Source organism: Haemaphysalis longicornis, unplaced genomic scaffold, assembly GCF_048455015.1.
Source record: "Haemaphysalis longicornis isolate Haplotype H1 unplaced genomic scaffold, Haemaphysalis longicornis Haplotype H1 scaffold_9, whole genome shotgun sequence".
In the NCBI taxonomy this organism is placed as follows: domain Eukaryota; kingdom Metazoa; phylum Arthropoda; class Arachnida; order Ixodida; family Ixodidae; genus Haemaphysalis; species Haemaphysalis longicornis.
The window spans coordinates 172049670-172076116 of NW_027526460.1; the positions used below are offsets into that span (position 1 = coordinate 172049670).

The 26447-nt window shown below is 50.6% G+C and overlaps 1 protein-coding gene across 4 annotated transcripts in view; it reads left to right on the forward strand.

Moving 5' to 3' along the window:
• The window catches only part of LOC144151392 (uncharacterized), a 458541-nt gene that overhangs the window by 398644 nt on the left and 33450 nt on the right, over positions 1-26447 (forward strand). For all 4 annotated transcript variants that reach the window (XM_077682433.1, XM_077682432.1, XM_077682435.1 and 1 more), the window contains 3 exons: positions 11838-11997; positions 12066-12235; positions 12302-12592. In XM_077682433.1, coding sequence (XP_077538559.1) covers positions 11838-11997; positions 12066-12235; positions 12302-12592 — 621 coding nt within the window. The remainder of the gene's footprint in view (positions 1-11837; positions 11998-12065; positions 12236-12301; positions 12593-26447) is intronic.

Consider the following 26447-nt stretch of genomic DNA (forward strand, 5'->3'; position numbering starts at 1 on the left):
ATTCAGGTCCGTGTCTGGTCTCCTTTCGGGATTATATTCAGCCGGGAAGAGCTCATTCAGGCTCAGCGAGACGATCCTTTTTGCCGAGACATTCTCGGATGCCTACGAGAGGCGGAGCGCCGTGACGTTGCTGGCTTTGCAACGGGCGCAGAGGGACCGGCGCCAGCTTGCATTGCTGGTAGTCCCGAGGATACGTACCTGCTGGACAACGACGAGCTCGTGCTGAAATACGTCGCCACTGACGACGAGTCTATCGACCCGTTCAAGGTGGTGATCGCGAAACGTCTGAGGTGCGCGCTATTGCGGTACGCTCACGACGAGCCACTGGCCGGACACCTGAGCGGCTCGAAGGTCTTTTCGAAGATCAGTCGCACTGTCACCTGGCCCGGCATGAGGCGGGAAATTTTCCGCTATTGTCGGTCGTGTCATGCCTGTCAGTCTGTCAAATCGCGCGGTGGGCGCCCGCCAGGGCTGATGAAACCGATTGACAGCCAGCGGCCGTGGCAAATAGCCGCCTGCGACCTTATGGGGCCTTTCCCCAGAAGCAAGCAGGGCTATCAGCACCTGTTGGTAGTGGTGGACCACTTTACGAAATGGGTGGAATTGTTTCCACTGCGTAAGGTGACATCCCGGGCTGTGCTGGACAAGTTAATGGAGGTATTCACTCGCTTCGGCTTCCCGGAGTGCTTCATCACGGACAATGCCTCCTATTTTACTGCCCGACTTTTCCGTGAAACGTGCTCATCCTTGCGGATCGAGCATCGTCCCACGTCGCCCTACCACCCCCAGTCCAATTTGACAGAACGCTTCAATAGGAGTGTGAAGACAATGCTCAGGGCTTTTGCCACGAGCCAAAAGGACTGGGCCGACCACCTGAACGAGCTCGCGTTCGCTGTTCGGACAACGGAGAGCCGTTCAACGGGGTTCTCGCCCGCATTCCTCACTTTTGGGAGACACTTGGCCAACCCCCTTACCATTGTCACGCAACGCCAAGACTCGGACGAGAGCGCGCACCGGGATTGTTCCTCGTACGCGTCCCAACTCTGCGCCCGGCTCAATCTGGCCTTCGACAAGGCGCGGAAGAGCCCCGGCGTAGCTCGAGCCCAACAAAAGGCTCAGTACGACGAGAGTCACTGTAACATTTGCTATCAGGCAGGTGACTTAGCGATGCGCAGCCACGCTCTTAGCGATGCCAGCAAGGGGTTTTCCGCTGCATTGGCTCCTAAGTGGGTTGGGCCCTACTAAGTTGAGAGGCGACTCTCACCGCTTGTGTATGAGCTTAAGGATCCCGGAACAGGGAAATCCAGTGGCCGCGTTCACATTGCCGACCTGAAAGCCTACCATTCTAGGCCGGCAGAGTTGGAGCCGGGGTCTGACGCCCTCGCGCCAGGGCAAACAAGCACACCCGGTGTGTCGGTTCGCTTCTGGCCCCCGCATCGGTACGCCTTCCGCCGACGCCCACAGTTGGGAAGTCGGCCGGCTTAATACCGGGCTTTTCCCGGTTGAAAGCCCTACACGCGCACATCAGCCTTCTCACAACGAGCTTTTCTCCAAGGCATTTCCGGGTGAGCCAGTGATCATGCCTCCAGCCCCTTCACGTGAGTGTAAAAAGTGCATGTTTCTCTTAGTGTAATTTTGTCGCGTTTAGGCAAAGTGTGCATGTTCTTTTTTAATCGTAGTATGTGTCGCATGGCGTTTAGAAACTAGTGGTTTGGTCATGATATGTATACAGTTGCGTAAAGAAATGCCTTACTTTTGCTGTTTAGCCAACCGCATTCGGTGGGAAGAATAATAGTGTGGTTCATTTTAAACTGTGCGCAAAAGAACGCGTTCCCTCGCATTTTCTCGGCCCCCGTGCTCGAGAGGCAAAAACTTCGCTTTTTGGGATCCCGGCTGAGCCCGGCAAAGCCGCCCTTCTTTTTGTCTCGGAAGCTCCGAGGGGTGGTATATTCTTTTTGTTGTTTTCGGTTGGTTTCGCCCGGCTGCCGTCGCTCGACGGTGGCTTCCTTGGAGGGTTGGAACGGGAGGGAGCATGGGGAGCCGCGGCGTGGACCGTCTGGCAGCGTTGCTGGTCGCCGCCCGTATCTTTCAAGGTCCCAGTAGTTTTTGTGTGAATGTGTTTATTTTGTGCGTGGAATGAGTGAGTTTCGGTTGCGTCCTTCGCGGGGCGTGGGCATTTCCTATCCGATTAGTATGAAGGAATAGAATAGAACATAATAATAGAATAACGCGCCGTCGCTATTCTCACTGCTCTCGCGCAGCACCGAACTGCCCTGCCGAGAGACTCTGCCCACAACGGGTTCGAGAGCGAGCCACGACTCTCGCCGCGAGTGTACGTCGTCAGTCACTTCACATGGAAGCGATACATTTCATAGTACAGGGGTTTATTACGCGGGAAACCATGATACAAACGCTACACTGCACTACGCACCTAGCCCCTGGGGCATACAGCCGTCAGCGTGTGCCCAGCCCGTAGTCGGGCAGCCGTTAGCGTCCGCCGGCGTTGGCCGGCCGCAACGCTCGCTAACATAGGGGAAGGGGGCTCTCTGTGGCCGCTACACATTTGACGCCGCTGGACTCGATCGGGCGGCATCGGCGCTCGTCCGCTGACCTTAGACGGCGCAGGCCGTCACATCCCGGACTAGGGGGCAACCAACCAATAAGTGGAATATGCCCGCGGAGACTCGCCGGGCATCCTAGATAAACGCACTGACGCAAAACGAGGCATGCGCTAATCGACACGGTGGGTGGCGTGACCCATGGAAGTGGGAAACAACGGTCAATGCAAGAAACGGCCAGAAGTGGCCGAAGGGCATTTACGTACCGTGCGATCGCCGCTCGTCCCAAGGGCGGTCTCTCCGGGGAGTCTCCTGCGCGCATCCCCCGTCGCCTCGTAGGGAGAGGAGGGAAGCGCGCGAGGATCGCCCTCGCCCCACCAAGGAGGAGCACGTCGCTAGCGCCTCCTCGCCCTGATAGGAGGGGCCCTTGGCAGGCTGCACTGCATTACAGAGGTGAGGCCCACATTTCTGGCGCCCAACGTGGGGCCGAGCGAGCCAAGCCGTAGACGGCCGCGGCGGCCCTCGCCACGCGTGCGCAGTCACTCCGCGGAGACGAAGTAGCTCCTCAGAACGTGATTTTATTCTGGGTAATCCATGGTACAGCAACCAGCCCTGGTATTACACTCCTAGCCCTGGGGCAGAGAGGGGGGTACCCGCCGACCGTACGCTTCAAGCCACAGAGCCCGACGCGCAGGGGGGGTTTTGAACACGTCCAGTGATCGGCAGCTGTTGTTCCAGTGGCGTAACCCACCGAAACGCTGCGGGTGATGGGCCCGGCTATGACCGGAACCGACCACCAGACTGACTGAGAAATCCAACTCCCGGTACGTTCGCCGACCTCACGGAAGTGAGAAAACGGCGGTCGCTCAGGCCGAAGCGAGCGAGGAGCGTACAAGCACGAAGTACCTGTCGGAGTCGGCACCCAGCCAATCTCGCCCGGGTCCGACCGAAGCGCGCGCCCGCCGCCGCGAGCCCTTCGGCGGGGCCACTACGTCACGCTCCACGTGTCCCACGGACCGGCGCGCATTGGTCAGCCCGTACCCCCTTGCAGGGAGAGGGCGCGAGGGGCTATCCTCGCCCCTCTGGTAGAGGGGATCGCTGGCTAGCGTGCTCGCGTAATTGGGAGTAGCCCCAATTAAGATCCCCACAACCTTCAGAAGGGCACATGCATGTCACTGACATCAAAAGTGTTATCGTTGGAGCAGCAGTACTTTTCTCTTGCAAATTTGTTCGTTTTGTGCCGACTACGACACACCAAATATTTGTTTCCAATGATGTGCTATTAACAACGGACCCCAGTATTACGAAAACCTGTTTGTGAGGAGGTTTTTTGTATGCTAAAAACAGCTGTGTCGCTCCGTCTTTCTGTGTCTGCGAGTGGCGCAAGCAATGCAAGAAACTATTGAGTTGCATGTCTGCAACGGAAAGTCTCTATAGGTGAAAAGCAGGAAGGAACATGTCCAGACCTCGAAGACAATCCTGTGGGCCGAAAATGGGTCGCTGGTGAATGTTTGTCCAAAAAATTCATCGTTAGGGTCAGTAAGGGCCACACTAATCTAGCTGTAAAATTGGCAGTGTTTTGAGTATTCATGTTGAATTAGGTGAAAGTTCGAATAATCGGTATTCGAAAGATGAATTTGAAATATTCGAGTTGAATATATTCAATACCCCTTATTGTTTTTTAGTACTGCGAACTGCATATGATGCTTACTTGCTGCAAATAAAGTGAAATCAATCGTCTCTTAATTTGAGCATTTTTACTTTGGTGTGTGTGTAAAATTTGTATATGCGTTGCATAAATTCTGCTTTAGCAAACAGACCAATAGCAAAAGATTGGTAGTGCATGGTTACAAACGGAAAATTTTTCCCTGTGTACGGCACAGATATAAAGAAAGCATTGTGCGTCCCCTGATACTTGTGGCTGAGGCTACCAAATGATAGGCAAGTTGCTTTCATTTAAAATGTCGCATCCTAAATAAAGTTAGATGCAGCAGCATAGCTTCATTAAACATAGTTTTATGTCAAATCCTTTTTGTTGTCTACTACACCTACTTTTTTACTGAAATGTCACGAGGAGACATGGCAAAGTTCAGTTTTTATGTAAATTTCAAGGTTCGTACAGGTCCTGAGGGCTAGATGGGCCCCACTGGGCCTAAGTGGGATACAAGGTGTTTCCCCACGCCGGGAAATGACCCATCCAAAATGCCGCAGAAATGTTCGCGGTGTCCACGCGGGAGACGCTGCGACGGGTTTGACTCACCGACAAAGGCGATGAAAGGCGCCAAAGGGCCAGGATGAACCACGGGGTTTATTGGCCAAGTGGTACAGCGCATAATAAACGCCAAGTCAGGGTTAAGAACTACACTGTACCGACGCGTGTCCTAATGCCCCGCCCTCCGCCGCGTGCAACCTCGCTAACCACGTGCAACCTCGGCCGTGGCCGAGGTTGCACGTGGGCCGCTCGCAAGGGAGGAGTAGACCTACCCTGCGCGTCCGAGGAGAGCCACAAGCAGGCCCCGGCCGAATGGCGCGGCGAGGAGGAGGCGAACCAACCTTTGGACAAGCAGCGCCCCGGTTATCCGGTAAGAGGGCCAAGAGCAAGAGAGAAACTATGAGGCCTGGGGCAGAGGAGGCAGCTTCCCGGGCGAGGAGGAGCGGCAGTGGCAGCGGCGCAGTTGGTGCCCGCCAGCGTCACATGCGGCACGGGAGGAAGAAAGGGGATCTAGCGGATCCCCACAGTCCTTGAAAACCCTTGAATTTAGGAGTGTCAGTTTCAATGCCTTCAAAGTCCCGGAATTATTTATTTTAGCGGTCCTTGAAAGCCCTTGATTTTCATGGGATACAACCAGTGGCTCTGTCTTCTCACAATAATTTATTGCGTTGTCATGACTAAAGTTTTCGCAATGAATAAAGTGTTGTAATGAATAACCAGTGTAAAAAAACGAGACAATCAGGTTTCAGTGTATCGCGTGAAAGTACAACAAATTTGGCGGTTTGAAAAATAAACTACAGCGCCTACAGAAACAAGGATACAGAAGAATGGCAGGACGGTCCATGTCGTGACACAGTCCAGTGGAATCTGGCTTCTGTCCTCCATCTTGCATCTTCCGTCGTAGCCTGTGGATGCTCACTCCTTGCATGTCTGCTGTGTCTCTTGTGGTCATTTTGCATTCCCTTGGACGTGGAAGGTGATAAAGGTGGACACAGTGGAAGTTCGTCCCGCCTGGGAAGTGCACCTCTCAGCAGTCGGGGCTGAGCGCAGGCGTACAAAGGCCGACGAGTCGTCGCGCGACACGCAAACCATGCGGAAATATGTGTAGCATTTCGTCAGTCGGCATTGAAGAGCTGCGACGGCATGATGCTTCTGAAAAGCACCTGGTGCTGTGCCTGAGTGTCCGCTCCGTCCATGCGGTCCCAGCACAGTCGTGTGCAAGGAGCACGAATTGGTGACACATGCAGTCTACTTTCTGGGTCTGAAGCTGGTAACATCTCGCCCCTGCTAAAGTTTGGAATCGCACACAAAAAATGACCTCTTCAATAAAATGTTCCGATATAGCAAAGTTGCCAACGCCTTCTGTTTTGGTGAGAAACTGAACTTTGATGGGATGCTAGGGTCTTTGGCCATTTTCTCATGCATTTCTTTTGTCTTTGCAGTGGATGATTGAGAAGTTAGACTTATATTATCCTGTTTGTTGGGTTTGCAAATAATTACCGTATCTACTAAAATCTAGGCCGACCTTTTTTTTTCAAAAAGTCGTTCACGAAAGTGAGGGTCGGCTTAGACTCGAGGATGCGGCTTTCCTGTAATCGCTAGACACTCCGCGTCATCTCGCATCCACAGGTTTGCAGCTTTCAGGTTTGCAGTCTCCATTTTGCTCGTTCAGAAGCCAGGTCTGAGCGTTCTGTGCTCCCTTGCTTGCATTGCCGCGTGACCTCGAGAAGTGCCCGTGTTCGCGGAACAATGACACCCACCAAGCGGTACACTACACTGTGGCTTTTAAGCGGGCGGTTATTTTGGAGGCCGAGAGAACTTCAAACCTGCTACCACAGTGAAACTTCAGCGTCAGTGAGAAGAACGTGCACTGATGGCGAGAGTGGCAGAACGAACTTTTCAACTGCGCTGCGAAGCGAATGGCCTGCACAGGACCCGAGAAAGTTCAACACCACAAGGTGTTCAGCCTGTGGTGGCGGACGTCTGTGTGCGCAAAAGCAACCCCCTGACTTCGAGAAGAAGCTAGTCGTATTCCAGCGCTTTGTTGTCAAGAAGCCGCTGGAAAAGGAGTACAGACTTGGCGAGATTGGTAACGCCGATCAGACCCTGGTGTATTTTGATTCGTCTGTGGCCTACACCGGGAATGAGAAGTGCGCGAAAGAAGTAAAAGTAAAAACTGCAGGCAGCAGGAATCAGCGCACCACCATGATGTGTTGCACGGTGATGGGCGAAAGCGGCCGCCGTACATTATTATTAAGAGTAAAACTCTTCCAGCCGGGGAATTTTTGTTTAAATACGCCCTATTACGAGCCCGCGAGAATGAATTGGGTGAAGGCTGTTTGCGAGAAAAGATTGGGTGAAGGCTGTTTGCCAGCGCCATGCTGGGCCTCTGCTGTCACTCCTGGTTACCGACTCCTACAGCGGTCACTTGACAGATGCCGTTAAGTCCGCTATTTCGGAGACGGAGAGTGACTGTGATACCCTGCAGTATGACGACCCAACTACAACCGTGCGACGCGCCCATCAACAAGCCATTTAAGGACGGGCTGTGGAGTCGTGACGGCGGCTGGCTCACGCTGCAAGCTCACACTGACCGGGCGCATCAAGTGCGCTTCACTCAGCCAAGTGGAGCAAATGGTCAACGCGGCATGGGACGAAATTTCGGCCGAGCCAATTGCGTGCGCTTTTCATAAGTTCTGCATCTCGAACGCTCTGAATGGGAGGGCAGTGTGCTGCGGGAAGAGGACAGCGACAAAGATAGCAATGTCGACGAAGACGACAATGAGTGAGCATTGACTGTGCTACGACGAGTGCCGCAAGCGTAATAAAGAGCATGTTGATAAATGAATTTTTTCATTCGGCTTACATTCGAGGTAAAATTTTTCTATTTTCTGGCCTTCCGAATTTCAAGGGTCGGCCTACAATCGAGGACGGCCTAGATTTGATAACTACGGTACTTACATCAAAGCAAATAGATATTCCAATATCTGAACTACAGTCGAGCTCGACTATATTGAACCCATTTACATCGAATTATATTGAACTGTTCTGGTCGTGGTATCTTTGCAGTGAGAAAAATATATAGCAAAAAGCACGCTTATATCGAACAAAAAAAAACAGCGAGAGTCGATATACTGAACGCGAAATGCCAAAGAAGTACCCCGCAAGTTAGCTTTCTCTCTGGGCAGAAGAGAAATTCCGCTGGCACACCCCTCAAAGCGGTTTAGCCCGGCCGCACATGGGTAGCGGTTGGCTCTTTGTACTCCCTCAGCTCGCTACATCGTGCCTTGCTGTCCCTGTTGTGCCTGCGCCGTCGCCTTCCCCTCCGGAAAAAATGATCCCGGTCCGCCCTCCGTGTTTTGTCTTCGTCCGTTGTGCTTTCTTCCAGAGTGCAGCTGTGGTGGCTAGCGCTGGTGTCACTACATTGAAACCTCTAGCTAGTGGTTCTAGCTAGTGCGAATCAGACAAATTTGCCTTCCACGGTGGTGCTCGAACGTGAATCGAGTCGAATTCAGAAGTGAAACGTCCCCGTCAGGCACGAAAATCACGAGGACACGTTGTCGAAGTAGGTTCTGGGCAGACGTTGCTAAAACAACCGCCCTCTTCAAATCTGCTGGCTTGTGCGTGCCGGTGCTGACTGAAAATCATTGGTGCAACAAAGCCACCACTGGTGTTGCAGAAGTGTGGAGCAAGCTGTTGGAATTTCCAGACACCGTTGCCGGATCACAATAGGCGAATTTCTGGGTGTGGATGATGGTGTCATGACCATGGGAGAGTTTGTAAGACTACATTGCCGGCATCGTACCAAGCGCAAGTGAAAGCAGGTTCAACGACGAACGCAACAACAATCCTTTGCCCACAGCTTCTGAAGTGATTGGAGCACTCAGGTGCCTCATCCCAAATGTGAAAGATTGCGGCCTCAGCTGCTCCAGCTCTTTAGACAATGCGGATGAGTGAGCACTGTCTTGGGCAGCGAGGGTGTTCAAGCCAAAAATCCAGGACTATTTTGTGTGAACGTTGGGCACTTTCACCAACAAAGTTTTTCAGCAAGATTTGTTGACGGGCTAGTTGGTCTGATACTTGACAAGGCATGAGGATTGCTCGGAATGACGACACGAAGAGGAGACAACAGGGCGAGCGCAACTAACAACTGGCTCAAGGGCTTACACCCCCAAATATAAGACAAATTGGCGCATGCGCCGAACATACATGTGCGAAACACCAAGAAAGAACATGTTCATCGTCAACCCTGCAGACAAGACTTTAACAATTCAGACTCTCTTTTATACAAAGCCAAATATGTGTCAGTGACGCAATTGTGCGCATTATTTATCAAGAAGGCTTGCATTATCTCCCGCGCGACATCACTGCTGCCCCGGCCACCAATCTTAATCTCATTCAGTCGCGGTCTGCAACCACTTTTTTCGCAATGTCTGCAATGCTCCGACAAGTTAGTTCTAGCATCTATATCTCCCCAAGTGCGCTCATGCTCCCCTGCACGATCGTTCTCGCAGCGCCCAGTTTGGCCAATATAGGCCTTTCAACATGTCAGTGGAATTTCGTAAACGACACCTTTTGCGCACTTCACAAAGGGCTTGGAATGTTTTTTCGCACAACCGCTCCTTTTGGTTTTCTCCTTTGCAGTCGTAGAACAAAGTTGTCCCAGCTTCACAGGAACAGAGAACACTAGGTACTCCGTAATTATTAGCCACTTTTTTCACATTGTGGGCTACTTTATGCATGTATGGAATCACCACTTGTTCGCACCATCCTTTGATACCCTTTTGCGCGTTTTTCCTTTTGTCTTTTGGAGGAGTGTTTCACTCACCGCCGCCAAGATCGTACAGGGGAAGCCAGCATCGTCTGACCGGGACACTTGGTTTTTAACCAGAAATTCAAAGGATGTAACTTGCTTTCTTGCACAACACCAGAACATATAGGGTTTATGTTTTCTGCCGATGTCAAAGAGCTCTTTTTTTCCGTGCCTCATGCTGAACTGCTCGAGTCGGTTAGGTACTGTATAGAGGAGAACGGTGAGGATTTGTTTCCGTATTCAACAGGGATCAATGTACATAATTTTATAAATTTACGTGAATTTTATCTCAATAGCACTTTTTTAACTTTTGACAATAGTTTTTACTTGCAACGTCGTGGTATATGTATCGGTTCGTGTGTAGCCCCGGTCCGGTGTAATATTTTTTTGTCGTACATTGACCGCACCCTAGGGGATGTTTTTAATGGGAACAAGGTTGTAAAAGTTTTTAGGTATGTCGATGATTTTATAATTCTTTTAAAGAAGCAGAATCAGTTGAGCTACGATGACCTGATGAACGGGATTTTAGATGATTTTAGACAACAAGGCAAGGGGCTGACGTTTGCACATGAGGTTCCGAAAGAAGAAAGTCGACAGCTCCTGGACATAGAAATGTCTGTTTCTGAAACACATGTGTTGGATGTTTCATTCAAGAATTGCAAATGATCTTTCACCTTATCAGTCGGTTCATTGAGAGACCGTGAAAAGAGGTATTGCTGTGATGTGCCTTGAGTCTCGTCTTATGAAGTCGTGCTCGCATAGAATGGAGGAAATTTAAAAAAACCAAGTGTCCCGGTTGGACGTTGCTGGCTTCCCCTGTACGATCCTGGCGGCGGTGATTGAAACACACATCCAAAAGACAAAAGGAAAAACGCGCAAAAGGGTATCAAAGGATGGTGCGGAGGCAGTGGTGGTTCCATACATGCATAAAGTAGCCCACAATTTGAAAAAAGTGGTTAATAGGTACGGAGTACCTATAGTGTTCTCTGCTCCTGTGAAGCTGGGACAGCTTTGTTCTCTGACTGCAAAGGAGAAAACCAAAAGGAGCGGTTGTGCGAAAAACATTCCAAGCCCTTTGTGAAGTGCGCGAAAGGCGTCGTTTACAAAATTCCACTGACATGTGGAAAGGCCTATATTGATCAAACGGGGCGCTGCGTGAACGATCGCGCAGGGGAGCATGAGCGCACTTTGGGAGATATGGATGCTAGAACTAACTTGACGGAGCATCGCAGAAATTGCGAAAAAAGTGGGTGCAGGCCGCGACTGAATGAGATTAAGATTCTTGGACGGGGCAGCAGCGATGTCGCGCGGGAGATCATGCAAGCCTTCTTGATACATAATGCGCACAAGTTCGTCAGTGACAACGGGCTGCTGCTTCAACGACCGTGCCAGAGAGCACCGGCTAGTGGTTAGCAGCAACAGCGGCGGGCACTTGGCGAATCACTGTAAGCGATGCGGTTGCACGCAATTCCTGGACCAGACGACCTTCGTAGAAAAATCGGGAAACAAGACGGAAAGGAAGATTATCCAGGCTTACTTCATCAGAAAAGCGGGGGATGACTGCATCAGCACGCCGTCACTTTCACTTAGTGATAAAGAGCTGTCTTTTATTAAAGACAGCTTATAATCACCCAGAGCAGAATGTGCGTTACTCGTCATGATTATGTGCATGGAGTGTCAGTAGTGCGTGCGTGTGCCGACATGTCAAATGATGTTACTTTTTTATCTGACAGCCGTCAGCAAATGTTCATTCCTGGCACCAATCTTGATTCGGTCCTGAGTATAAGTAAGCGTGGTTTTTCATGAATAAACAGTTGCAAGTTGGTGCCTGTATGTGATGTATGTTTCTACTTCGTCTTTGTCTGCTTAGTGCCGCTTTTATTATTTCCAATAAGCATAAGCCAACTAGCTCAACAAGTATGGCTATGCATGTCGCTGACTACTCCCTTCACTTGGAAGCCGTTTGAACAAAGAGATTATCTGCTTCAGTTCCGCTTTGAGTGCAGAGAGCTCTGTTTGCGCTGTCCTGGTATGACGCTGCGACATTTAGCAGCCAAGCGTTCAGTCAGACATGAAACGGGACGTGCCGCTCCCACAAAGCGTGCTGCCGCAACTTTGACGCCGTTCAGAACAGGGAGTGTCTGCGTAGGCCCCTCAGACAGGGCAGGTGTGTTGCGGTTTGTAGTGCTCGCATTGAGGGCCGGGGCTGGCTGCTGGTGAGTGCCGGTGCCAAGTGGGGCTGCTGTGTGGGCAGGTGGTGCAGCGGCGTGTGGACCTGATGGCCGAGGAAGGCGTCCGGTTCGAGACGTCGACGGACGTGGGCAAGGACGTCGGGGCGGCAGAGCTGCTGTCCCGCTTCGACGCCCTGCTCCTCACCACGGGCTCCACCTGGCCCCGCGACCTGCCCATCCCAGGTCGGTGCCCATCCCCGGTCGGGGGCGCCCCCTCTTCCTCCGTTGATGGCCTGCATGGCTGCACGCAGGGCGGCACCTGGAGGGCATCCACTTCGCCATGAGCTTCCTGGAGACGTGGCAGAAGAAGCAGATGGGCAACGACATCGACCACCTGCCCCTCTCGGCGCGCAACAAGGACGTCATCGTCATCGGGGGTGGAGACACGGGCTGCGATTGCATCGCCACCTCCCTGCGACAGGTCGGGCTCGCCGCGTGCGCGTGATGTGCAATGTGCCAGAGCCCTCTCGTCGGCCCCCCATTGCAGGGTGCGCGCAGCATCGTGACCTTTGAGATCCTGCCGCAGCCGCCCCCCGGGCGGGGCGAGGGCAACCCGTGGCCCCAGTGGCCGCGCATCATGCGCATCGACTACGGCCACGAGGAGGTGCGACTCAAGTACGGCCAGGACCCCCGCCACTTTTGCGTCCTGAGCAAGGAGTTCCTGGACAACGGCCAGGGCCACGTGGCGGGCATCCGCACCGTGCAGGTCAGCTGGAGCAAGGACCCCGCGGGCCGCTGGGTCATGCAGGAGCTGCCCGACACCGCCAAGGTCTTCAAGGTGAGTGCTCCGCTTCTGTTGTCCCAGCTTGCGTCACGCCAAATTTGAGAAATGTACATTTTACGTTCATTTCACTTCTGGCGCAGTCGTATTTGCAAGCCCTCAGATGCCCCCCACCTTGATTGTGCGGCATATAGTCATCCGCTTTCGCTGAAACTCACTGAAAACGTACACTGGGCAACGGACTTGAAATGGGCGATACATTCCACCCGTGAAAAGGTTGTGTCTGTAGGGGCACACCACAGCTGCCACTCACTACGGCTGGTTCACGTTGGAGATGTGTGGCTACTTGGCGTCGTCATCATCGTTTCGTCAATTGTCGGCTTCGTCATGTCAGGTAGGCGGTGTGCCGGGCGGCTGTCGTCGTGTTGAGGGGTCGCGTTAGAGTTAGGTCAGGCCTGTGGTTGCATCGTGAGTCTTTGTATTCGTTGCGGTGTTGCGTCGTTGGAGGATTTTCGGTTTTTCGCCGTTGTGCAACTTCACCTCCAGGAGCTGCTTCTTTTTGGGCTGGGGGTCCTTCTACGCGAGGAGTCAGCTTTGCTGTGGTGGCTGGGAATGGGTAGTACGTCGGCGGTAATGAACCAAACTTTTTTTTTCTTGTCTGCATGCCCTCTTTAGCCGTTTCACTGTCACTGGCGTACCGGTACATTTTTGCATTTTCCCTTTGCAGTGTCACTGATGTACCGATACGTTCCCCATTGTGCGTTGAAAAATTTGAGCCATAGCGCAAAGCGGGCGCACCTGGACTGCTCGCGCCATCTGTCAAATCTTTCTTGTAGCTCATATTTTCACTCGCTACCTCTCTGCGACAGTATATTGATAAGTACGACACGACCGCGCCCACCCTTCGTTGCTGGGGGGCTGTGTCGCTGTGCACGCTGTATTCTGTCGGGATGAGTGACCATGCGGCAAGCGTACGGTTACGCCTGGACTGTACGCGACATATGTGGAATGTTCCTAGTAGCTCATATTTTCACTCGCTAGCTCTCTGCGACGGTATATTGATGAGTACGAAGCGACCGCACCCACCATTCGTTGCTTGGGGGTTTGATCGCTCTGCACGCTGTACCCTGTCGGGATGAGTGACCATGCAGCAAGCGTGCAGTTACGCCTGGACTGCTAGCGCCGTGTGTGGAATCTTCCTAGTAGCTGGTATTTTCACTCGCTAGCTCTCTGCGACAGTATATTGAACGAGTACGGAGCGACCGCGCCCACCCTTTGTTGCGGGGGGGGCTTGGTACTGTTTGGTTATTTTGCAGCATGTTCTTATGCAGAAAGCCATGCAGGACCCTCACCACTTTCACTTCGTGGTATGAATGCAACGCAGAGTTGGACCACAAGCAACGCTTTGGCAATGGGCCTGACTCGGTTTCTACTACTACAAACAAGTTTTACCGGGGCATTTCGCCTCAGGCTGTCTCTACTAGCGCGGTGCGATGTTAGGCAGGTTGGGAAATAGGAAGTCAGCGTGAGGTGCATGCTGAAGTATAGCACAAGATAACACGTCGATGCAAGCATGGTCAACAAGCAATAGCACCTGTCGGTACCCCGCTTTGGCAATTGTCACTGCAAGTCAAGCCAACCGCACCAACGGCATGGGGTGAACAATGCGCACGTTTGGCAAATACAACTTCCATGCCCCGTTTTAGACTACTTTTTGAGTTGTGGTGCATTGCATTTCAACAGCTAACTATACTCCGTTGACAGTGCACATGAACTGGAGTTACTGCTAAGCAAATAGTCTTGGTGCATGTAGGTTGTCGCATTCTTTTTTGAGCTACAATGACTAATGTTTGTGCATTGTCAGCCTTCGGCCTTCGTCCTAGGTGGCCATACTTCTTGTGCAGTGTGTCCGGGGTACAATATGCTTTACCCATACCGCCTGCCATGTGATTTCACAATGAGCCTCCCAGAGCAAATAGAGTTTGACTCACCTGTTTGAATCACCTGGAGTTTGATTCAGTTTGATTCGCCTGCAGTACATGAACCAGTTCAGGCGATGCAGCACTTCGTCATTCGTTCTAGTAGCGCAGATTGTGGCACCCGAACCACACCATTAGATTCCCTGGCTGGGCAGTTTAGTGCAAGACAAGTGCATCGCTTTCTCTGCACTCCCAGACAAGGATGTGCAGAAACAAACCAGGAGTACGGGTCTAGTTCCGCTGCACATGCATGATTTTTTGCAGTGAATTGATTCAGAATTGGTGCACGCTGCATCGAACGAACACAAGAAGGCTCCAGTTTTCTGGGCACTTGCAAGTGACGTTTTGCACAAATTCAGAAACTTAGCTAACAGGCTCTTGGAGTAAATATATCCACAAATGAGCACAGAACGATTCAGGGCTCAGGTCACTAATGACAGTAAATGATAAGATTAGCAGGAAAGACTAGCCATACAGGAAAGAAACAATATCAAGCACAGACTCACAACTACGTTATTATTACTATATGCACATATCTATAGCGGTATCCAAAGTGCCTAGGACAGATTTAAGACAGACATGTAGACATAAAAATAATAAATAAGAATCTATCACCGTATCTTTACAGGTCAAATTTCGCACAAAGCAGAACATGCGTTCATTTAGTTTCACTTTCTGCCTGTATTCACATATCATGCAATTTTTTGCGACAGTAAACGAAAAACACTACCAAAATTTCTCTAACTTTCTGCAACTTCCAGGCGCAGTCAAAAGTTACAGGCTGTTACTACTGTACACATACGAGCGTGTCTTTGGTTACCTCTGTATTCAGTGTGCAAAGGTCTATGCTTCAGCGTCGTCGTATGCTTCTTGCTGAGAAAATGGCGCTTCGAACCTGCATCTGCAGAGTTGAGATAGCGGGCAGCACCTTAAACCTAAGAACCACGCCGTGCTAAAGCTACATCACCAGGGCAAAATATTCTGCGGGCACACATCGTCGTCTGCAAGCTGTGATGCATCCTCGAGAGCAAACTGCCCGTGCTAACAAATCGCAACAAGCGGGGTCGATGCTGATACAAGGTAAAGCGGTTTTTTCAATGGTGTATTTACGATACTCATTCAGAGGCTAGTTATTACAAAACACGGTGGAAGAGAACGCCGCGCAAGCCAGGGAACGAACGCGCTTCACCGTCACCGTCTTCATCTCCCTTCTTGATGATGACCCCGGCTAGCACAGTACATGTATACCGCCCCCTTTGCGGGGAATTTAATTAACCCTTTTAGGGTCACGGCCGTACATGTACGACATCGGCAAACGCTTTCAAATGGCCAATGACGTACATGTACGGCATTGCTTGTATATCTTCTCTTGCTTGGCATGCCCCCGCACGGGGCACTTGGAGTACTCTTGGTGACGGTGTTGGCGACACCGCGGACCCCGAGCCCCCATACTCACGCTGTAACCGACCGTGGCAATGAGTCTTAAGGTGATGGGTAGAAACCTCAAACGGTTGCCGTAGGAGTCGTGGTCAAGCTCCGGCGGATGGGCTCCCTGTCTGTTTACCAGGCAGGGAGCTCCGGGACCTCTTTGACCATCAGGGCAAAGTCAAAGAAGAAAGTACCCCCGTCCCCTGCTTTATACCATGGCACATGGTATTATCTAAACTCCCTCTTCCAAATGATCGGGCACCGAAAGGGCCCGCACCGAAGCAATCTTTAAACCCCTACCGAACCTCGTATTCAATAACCCTGACAACTTTCCTCGCTTCCTAGTCATGCAGACAGTTGACAAAGCCACCCCAATAACTTCAAAATCTGTGTTCCTGATCGCCAAGTTCATTGAAGGTATAGTTGGAAAAAACTATGACGCAAAGAAACTTGCATCTGGTGACATGCTTATTGAGGTGAGAACTAAGGAACAATCTGCTAACCTTCTAAAACAAACAAGCATAGGTGACTTACAGATCACTGTAACACCTCACCGAACCCTCAACAGCTGCCACGCAGAACGCCGCTACAGCCGCCATTGGCCCGCGCGGCAAACACGAGTGCAACTCCCCAAGGTCCACGGCAAAAGGAGGGAGATCCTGAATTTACTCCTTTGCCCACCCACGCCAGCTCGGTCAGCTGTTCATCAGCCGTGGGAAAAAACCAGCTCCGCGCATGCCCTAATGCAGGCTCAGTAACATAGATTACATCACCCTTCTGCAACACGCAGGTACACACTGTACTCTCTCTTTAAACACTTATGCCTTACAGTACTGCAGGGGCCTAATGAAAAACTTGGATGACATAAAAGAAATTCTTTCTAAAAACCAATCAACCATCTTATGTCTTCAGGAAACACACAATCGAAACAAACAAACTTTCTGAAGCGCTACTCTGTGTTTAGGAAAGATAGGAACGACTGTTCTCACTCCTCGTGTGGTGTAGCTATAGTTATACAACATTCTATTCCCTGTCAATTTGTCCCTTTGACCAGAACCCTCGAAGTGGTTGCTCAACGTGTAATAATCGCCGACAGGGTAATAACGATAGCTTCAATATATATTCCCCCTGACTTTTGCCTTTGCAGTCCAGAATTTGAATCCGTAATTAACTAGCTACCGGATCCCTTCCTACTGGTGGGCGACTTTAATGCGCACAGCAAACTGTGGGGATCTGAACGCGAAGATGGCCGGGGACGTTTAACTGAAAGATTCATACTCTCATCTGGTGCGTGTATATTTAATAAAAGGAAACCAACCTACTACAGCACAACCCACAACACCTACTCGCACATCGAATTAGCAATAGGTTTATCCATCCTCTTCCCTTTATTAGAGTGGAATGTGGACTCCAACCCTTATGGAAGTTCGCAGGTGCACGCCGTAAGCAAGAGGCAGACCCGGGAGCTCCGCGTCACCAGTTTATTACAAAAGCGAACTGTTCTAGAAAACTCTCGCGCTGCCCATTCACGCGCATTGCCCGCGATGTTGCTTCGGAGGGCAATCGACATTGGAGGTGGACCATACAACATCTCCCTCCGAAATAAACGAGCGAGGGCGGTTCAGGCCGTATACTTCATCGGCCGAATGACACAGCGTCCACAGCGGCTATGGCTATGTGATGTATCCTGGCATCTCGTTGCACATTCCTCCCTAGTGGTTCCATCTTGTAGTGAAGTTCCTTGTGCTTCATGAGTTGACCCAGGGTCATCTTGAGGGAGATGAACAAGGTGCGTGCGATTCCTACGCACAACCACATCTTTCGTGTCGACGATGTACGATCGCGGCTCGGCTGCAGGCTGTACCACTGCCCCTTTTTCTTAAGGTCTGCGATCCCCACATCATCTGCGTCGAAAAGGTCGGGGAGGTCTCGTGTACCGTGGCGTCGATCGTACGCTTTACGCTGGCGTTCCTTATCCGCTTGTTCGAACTTTTGGACAGTTCGGACATCGGGCAGCTCAGGAACCAGCAGCTTGGACGCCATGGGTAGCTTAGTACGCAAGCGGCGTCCCATCATCTCCGTCGAAAAGGCCGGGGAGGTCTCGTGTACCGTGGCGTCGATCGTACGCTTTACGCTGGCGTTCCTTATCCGCTTGTTCGAACTTTTGGACAGTTCTGACATCAGGCAGCTCAGGAACCAGCAGCTTGGACGCCATGGGTAGCTTTGTACGCAAGCGGCGTCCCATCAGTAGTTGGGCCGGACTGTAGCCGTTTCTAAGCGGTGTTGTCCGGTAAGCCAGAAGAGTGGTGTAGACGTCTCTCGTCTTCGAAGTCGATTGATCTTCACGGCTGATTCTGCCATTCCATTACTCTGAGGGTAGTGAGGGCTTGAGGTGACGTGCTGAAACCCGTAGTCACGAGCAAAGGTGGCGAATTCTGACCTGGAAACCCTGGAGAACTGAGGTTCATTGTCCGTGACAACAACTTCGGGTATCCCATGGCGAGCGAAGATTGACTTGCAGTAGGTTATCACCGTTGCTGCCGATAGCTTATCAAGACGTGCGATCTCCGGATATCTGTAGTAATAATCTGTGATAATCAGCACCACTTGTGTTGGAAGTAAAGATCCATTGCTATCCGCTGCCATGGTCTTTCTGGAAATGGTGTTGGTTTGAGCGGCATTTTCCTGTTGCGGGTGGTTTCGGCGCATTTATGACAACGCTTAACGACGTCATCGATGTCCCGTGAAATTCCAGGCCACCAGACTGTCTCTGTTGCTTTTGCCAGCGTCTTCGTTATTCCGAAATGTCCCTCATGCAGTAGCCGCAGGATAGCTATTCGGCGTGAGTGAGGAACTACTACTCGGGTCTCATACCAAAGAATGTCATCTTCATGAAACAGCTCGTGACGAAACTGGAAGAACTGCTTGGCCTGCGGACACAGGTCTCTTCTAGGTGGCCATTGTTTGCTACAAAACCTCCTTAGTTGTATGCACAAACTGTCTTCCTGTTGACATTCCTTAAGCCATTGCAGGCATGGCGCTTTGATGGGCACGCTCGATGTCACGAAACGTACGAAGGTCTCCACTTCTTCCGGTAGATCCCAGGGATCTGTAGCCGTGCGCGGTGCACGTGACAATGCGTCTGCAGCAAGAAGTTCTTTCCCTGGCACGTACGTTATGTCGTAGGAGTAGCGCATCATGTGCATTCGCAGATGCTGCAGCCTTGGGGTGAGACCATCCAATGCTTTGGAGGTGAATATTGGAATGAGCGGCTTGTGATCGCTTTCCAAACGGAACTGTTTATCGACGAGGTAGTCTGAGAACTTCTCACAAGCCCAGACGAGCGCTAGAGCGTCTTTCTCGATCTGCGCGTAGCGTCTTTCTGTGTCCGTCAACCGGCGAGAAGCGTAGGCAATAACTGCGTAGTTCCCTTTAGCCTGTCGTTGGCGAAGAAGGCTCCAACTCCAAATGAAGAACCATCTGCTGTTATAACTGTTTCCTTGGCAGGGTCATAGACAGCGAAGACTGGGCTTGTTGTGAGAAGCTGCTTCCACTTGTCAAAAGCGGTTTTTTGATATGAATCCCAGACAAACTCTTGTTTCTTGGACAGGAGCAGAGTGAGAGGTTGTAACACCTCCGCAAGATTGAGAACAAACCAAGCTAGGTATGTTGCCATACCTAGTACTTTTTGCAACTCTGTTCTGTTCGTCGGGGCTTTCATCGCTGTGATTGCCTTGATTTTGGCTTCATCCGGTCGAATGCCTTCCTGGTCGATTTTGGGTCCCAAGTAGATAAGCTCTCGGACGTTGAACACGCTCTTGGCCTCATTGAGCGTGACTCCCGCGTGGGCGAGGCGTTGTAGAACTGTACGAAGAGTATCGTTGTGTTCCTCTGTGGTAGCTCCCCAAACGAGAATGTCATCCATGGGACAAAAGACCCGTGGTATTCCTTCCAAGATGGTGTTCATCTGTCTCTGAAATATCTCAGGGGATGAGGCAATGCCTAATGGGAGGCGATTGAAGTGAAACCTTCCAAATGGTGTGATGAATGTCGTTAGCTTCCTGTTTGATTCCGCGAGCTTAATCTGCCAGAAACCTGAATTGGCATCCAGTTTTGAAAAAATTCTTGCTCCAGAGAGAAGTCCTAAAGTGTGCTCAACCGAAGGAATCGGGTGCCGTTCCCTTAGCACAAACCGATTGAGCTCTGTAAAGTCCACACACACACGTATGCCTCCTATGGGCTTCACCACCGGCATCATTGGAGCGCACCACTGTGTTGGCTCATCTGCTCGAGAAATGACGCCTGTTTATTCCATTCGCTCCAGTTCGTTTTTTGTCTTCTCATAAACGGGAATGGGAATGCGTCGGGGTGAGCACAGTGCAAACGGTGTCGCTCCATCTTGAAGGCGAATGACGTACTTCTCTGGTAGAGTGCCAAGGCCAGTGAAAAGTGACGGAAACTCCTTTTTAGGGTTGACCGTGTGGCTGACATAGTTGAGGCAGGTGATCAGCTGGAGTTTTTCAATTGCTGGCTTGCCGAGGAGAGGGTAGCGCACTTCCTCGAGAACGTAGACATCTTCGGTGGTCCGTTGATCTCGGAACGCTAGTTGCAGTCGTGCTACTCCCCGTACAGACAACGACCGTCCATCTGGCCCGTGGAGCTTCCGTTGAGACTTGGTCAAAGTGGGGCGATGTTGAAGTCGTTTGAAGGCTTGTGGAGATAGTGCAGTTTCATATGCGCCCGTGTTTATTTTAAATTTCAAAGGTTGTCCTTGTACCATGATGTTAGCTTCCCAGTTGTGGATGCCAGGTGAACTCACGGTGCCAAGAAACGCACATTTGGATTCCTGATCGGCGCCTTGAACAATGTCCACCCTTTTGGAGAGGCATACGGACGAAAAGTGTCCCTTTTTGTGACACTAGTTGCATTTTGCGTCCTTTGCTGGGCAGGTACATCGGGAGTGCGAACCTCTACCACACCAACGGCAAGGCCTAGGTACCTGAGATGTGTTAGCCGTGGGTCTGCCTGGAATCGAGTCAGATGGTGGTTTGCGTGTGTCTTGCCGCTGTGCACGACGTGTAGCGGTCACCTTGTTGGCGGTTGGCAGGTCGGGGTGAAGCTCTGCCTGCTGTTGCCTGACCGTTTCGAGCTGGCGTGCTGATTCCAATGCTTTCTGAAGCGTTAGGTCGGGGTCGAGCTGCAGTCTGGCAGACAACTTCTTGTCACGAATACCCACGACTAAGCGGTCATGGACCAGTTGGCCCGCAGGGGCGCCTTGCGTTTCAAGGTGACGGTAGTGGCGACACCGCGGACACCGAGCCCATGTGCGTTGGACCCACCCACGCCCTCGGCTGTGCGTGGCTTCGCCGTTTCCGGGGAAAAGGGCATCCTGGTGGTTGAGCCAAAGCCAGGGTTGTTTTGGACCTTCATGGCCCCCTGGCAGAGGCAACACACCACTTCGGCCCCCGCTTCCCGTAGACGGTGCCCCCAGTCTTACCCGACCTGGGGGGAATCAGCCAGTCGCCTTTTCCTGTCCTCTTCTTCATTCATTTGCTTTCCTATCGTCTTTCCTAACCCTGTCCTGTCATCTTCTTTCTTCCTTATTTCTCCGTTTTTTCTCCAGGCGGCGAGGGTTAACCCTGTGCAAAGACACCACTCTTGATTCTAAGCATAGGGTTATAGTGGCAAGGTACAGTTAGCGTGTGCTGAAAAAGCCACGTTCCCTTGTTGGGCTGGGTGGTGGGCGACCGGCCTTGCCACCGAACACATACTTGTTGTATGGCATCTTCAAATCCCTTTTCCATGAATCGCTCTCTTAAAGGGGGCGCACCGAGGCAACTACCTTTGAATTTTTTCTTTTAAAGAGGCAAGAGTGTTTTCCACGCTTTCACGTGATGCACTCGGAAAATGTGAACACAACAATGAGAAAGATGTCACCATTTCTTGTGTCCAAATGTCTGTCGAACCTCATTGGGGCTGGCTACAAGGCACAAAAAATGTCCAATGGCGACCTGCTGATTGAAGTTAAAGGTAAGACTCAATGTGACAAGCTCCTCAAAGTTGACAAAATTGGTGACACCGCTGTTACTGTCAGTCCTCACCGCTCCATGAACACCGTGCGTGGTGTTATAAGTGAAGCAGACCTCCTTGACTTTACTGAAAATGAACTCCTTGAAGACTTCCATGAGCAAAATGTCATCAAAGTTCAGCGGATAGTCATCCGCCGCGAAAACAAAAAAATCCCCACCAAGCACATTGTTCTCACCTTTGGCACAATGGTTCTCCCGGAGACCGTAGAAGCTGGCTACGTGAAAATCCGAGTCAGACCTTACATTCCCAACTCGCGCCGGTGCTATACTTGTCAGAAATTCGGCCACGGATCACAGAGTTGCAGGGGTGAGCAGACATGTGCAAAATGCAGCAAAACCGACCATGTGTCGGAAAGCTGCACTGCCCCACAACACTGTGTCAACTGCAGCGGTGACCATGCTGCATACTCACGCTCATGCCAGCAATGGAAAAAAGAAAAAGAAATCATTGCGTTGAAAGTAAAAGAAAACATCTCTTACCCCGAAGCACGCAGGCGTCTTGCTATCACGCATAAGATAGCATACGCCGACGTGGCGCGTCAGGGGGCGGCGCCACGTGCGGCAACTGTCCAATGAGGGACCTCTTTGAGAGGGCCTGAGGAGACATCTTGAGCCCCCCAGGTGCAAACAGCGACACCTGCTGCACCTCAAGGAAATGGGGGCCCAAAAACAGCCAATGTGTCAGCTGCAGCCTCGCGGTCTTCGCCACCACACCACTGAGACGGTCGTAACCTCACAGGAGAACCGGAGGCCAGCCAAGGCCCCAGGTCTCAAACCGTCAACAAAGAAGCCTTCTTTGGAGGCTATGGACACAAGTGAGCCATCCTCTGCGTCAATCACGCCGAAGGATCGCCACAAATCTCTGGAACGTACGAACTCCCTGGAACTGATCAAAAAAGCAGAGCTCCCTAAGGTGTCTCCTACTGGAAAAGCCTCTGGCAACTAACAAGCTGAGCCTGTCTTTAGTAACAAACGTCCCAATACTAGCAATGGCTTTTTGTAGTGTACTGCAGTGGAACTGCAGGGGGCTTCTGAAAAACTTGGATGATGTTAAAGAGCTGCTCTGGGAGCATGCACCTCTGGTAGTGTGTCTCCAAGAAACCCACTTAAGCAGCAAACTCACGGACTTTTTACCCCAGTACATCACATACAGAAAGGACAGGCAAAACACCAACCAACCATCGGGTGGTGTGGCTATTATCCTTCAAAGGTCAACCACAGCTAAGGAAGTTAAACTCAGGACTTAACTAGAGGCTGTAGCTGTAAGAGTTATATGGTTGCAGCGACTAATAACTAAATAACAATAGCTTGTCCCCCAGACAAGCGACTACAAAAATCTGAATTTGAAAATCTAATGGACAAGCTCCCAGAGCCGTACATAATAGCAGGAGACTACAATGCCCATCATCCTCTCTGGGGCTGTGAAAGCTACGATTCAAGAGCGCGAATGATAGAAAAATTACTATTCTCCACTGGAGCTTGCATATTGAACAAAAAGAAGCCCACTTACTTTAGTCCCACGCACAAAACATCCTCATCAGTTGACTTAGCTCTCTGCACTGCTACTCTCTTCCAACTAATGGACTGGCACGTTTTGGATGACCCTTATGGAAGCGACCACTTTCCAATCGTGCTGAAAGAAAAGGTAGTGTCGACACATGGGCAGAACAGTGTACCACGATGGAGGATGGGGTCTGCTAACTGGAAAAAGTTTCGACAGCTCACCTGTCTTCCACGTGACTATCTAGATTCACTGGACATCGACAGCGCACTTTCCTTTATCGAAAAGCACATAATTGAAGCCGCTAGTGAATGTATCCGACAAAGTTCTGGTAACCCAAAAAGAAAGCCGATTCCTTGGTGGAATGAGGACAGCCAAAGTGCTAGGAAAAAACAAAATGCAGCATGGCGCCTTTTCCGTAACTCTCCCACGACTGAAAACTACATAAACTTCAAACGCATCAAATCCCAATCGAGAAGAGTGAGACGGATAGCAAAAAGTGAGAGTTGGGAGAAGTACATAGAGGGCATTGACTCTTACACCGACCAAAATAAAGTATGGAATAGGATACGCAAGTTGCAAGGGCAGCAGACTTGCCCCCGCCCTCTAGTTGATAATGCTGGTGGCACTCTGGAAGATCAGGCGGATGCACTGGGAGCATACTTTGAGTCGGTTTCAAGTGCAGCGCACTACTCAGCCAAGTTTCTTAAATTGAAACGTAGGGAAGAAAAAACTGCAACTTCATCGTAAATCACCTCCAAGTGAGGCATATAATGCTGAATCTTCTATTGCTGAGTTCGAAGCTTGCCTAAACACACTTGGTAAAGCAGCAGCTGAACCTGATAATATTCACTATAAAATGATCAAGAACTTGCACCCAGAAACTCAACTTGCATTACTATCACTTTTTAATAGGATCTGGAACAATGGATATATCCCTCCAAGGGTGAAAGAGGCCATTGTTGTTCCAGTATTGAAGGATGGGAAGGACCCAGCAGTTGCATCGAGCTACAGACCTATAGCTCTGACTAGCTGTTTGTGCAAAGTATTTGGAAAAATGATCAACCGAAGATTAATGCATTTTCTAGAAGCAAACAGGCTCCTGGATCCATTCCAGTGTGGCTTTCGAGAACAAAAATCCACGCTTGACCTTCTTGTGCGCTTGGAGTCCCAAATAAGATATGCGTTCGCGCATAAACAGTACTTTTTGTCTCTATTCTTTGACCTTGAAAAGGCCTATGATACTACTTGGCGGTTTGGTATATTGAAAGATCTTTTTGCCTTTGGGATACAAGGAAATATGCTAAAAACAATTGAAAGCTACCTCTCTGATCGGACATTTCGTGTAGGGATAGGCAGTACTCTGTCTAAACCATTCACACAAGAGACAGGGGTGCCGCAGGGAGGTGTGCTGAGCTGCACACTTTTCATTGTAAAAATGAATTCCCTACGCACTGTGCTTCCGCCAACCATGTTTTACTCACTGTATGTTGACGATGTGCAGATCGGCTTCAAGTCCTGCAATCTCTCCTTTTGTGAACGCCAAATTCAGCTGTCAGTGAATAAACTCTCCAAATGGGCAGATGAGAATGGCTTCAAGTTTAACCCTTCCAAAAGTGCCTGTGTACTGTTCTTGAAAAAAAGGGGCATTGCCCCTGCACCAGAAATCTACTTAAATGGACAGCTGCTTCCTGTTAAAACAGAACATAAGTTTCTCGGATTGATTTTCGACTCGAGACTCTCGTTCACCCCCCACCTGAAGCATCTGAAACTGAAGTGTTTGAAGGCAATGAATGTGCTTAAGATACTAGCACACATGAAATGAGGCACTGACAAGAAGTGTTTACTACACCTGTACAAAAGTCTTGTTTTGTCCCGCCTAGATTATGGATGTGTAGTCTATGGGTCAGCCTCTAGCACTGCACTGAAAATGCTTGATCCTATCCACAATCTGGGCATCAGGTTGGCCACAGGGGCCTTCCGCACGAGTCCAGTACCGAGCCTCTATGCTGAATCGGACTGTTGGTCTTTGGAGTACGAGCGAACTTTTATTGGTATTATTTATGCCCTGAAGTTTACGTGACAGCCCGAGCACCCTTGTGACTCCCTCATTAGAGATAACTCAAGAATGCTGCTCTTTTCAAATCGACCTTCCTTAGCTCAACCGTTTCCACTGCTGATCAATTCCATCTCTACAAAACTATCCATCTCGTTTGATGACACCCTCAAAATGACCCCAGATGAATGCGTGGCACCCTGGGATACAAGCATCATATCATGCGACACTTCATTTAGACAAGTAGACAGGAAAGGCTCACCATTGGAAGTCAAACAGCACTTCGCATACCTCCAAGACAAGTACAAGGCAGCTCAGTTTTTCACTGATGCATCGAAAACCAAATCGGCTGTGGCCTGCGCAGCTGTTGGATAGCATCTTTCAGTAGCAAAAACAATGCATAAAAACACAACCATATTTACAGCAGAAGCACACGGAGTATATCTGGCTGTGGACCACATTATCACAAGCAAAACACACGTCTGTTATCTTCACAGACTCGCTCAGCGTTGTCACGGCCCTGTCCACAGGAAAGGGCACTAAGAATCCCACATTTACTGCTCTTCTTAAAGCTCTCTACAAAGCACACCAGCTAAATTTAGAAATTATAGTGTGCTGGGTTCCTGGCCACTGTGGCATAGCTGGCAACGAGGAAGCCGACCAGGCTGCCGCCAGAGCAGCTGAAAGAACCAGTATAGACATCACGCCAGCACCTTACCTGGATATGAAACCAGCAGTAAAACACATACTCCTTCAGCTATGACAGAAAGAATGGGACGGAGAAGTAAACAACACGCTTCACTTGGTACAACCTATAATTGGCCGATCAGCTGCCAGGGAAAAAAACAGGGCCTTTGAG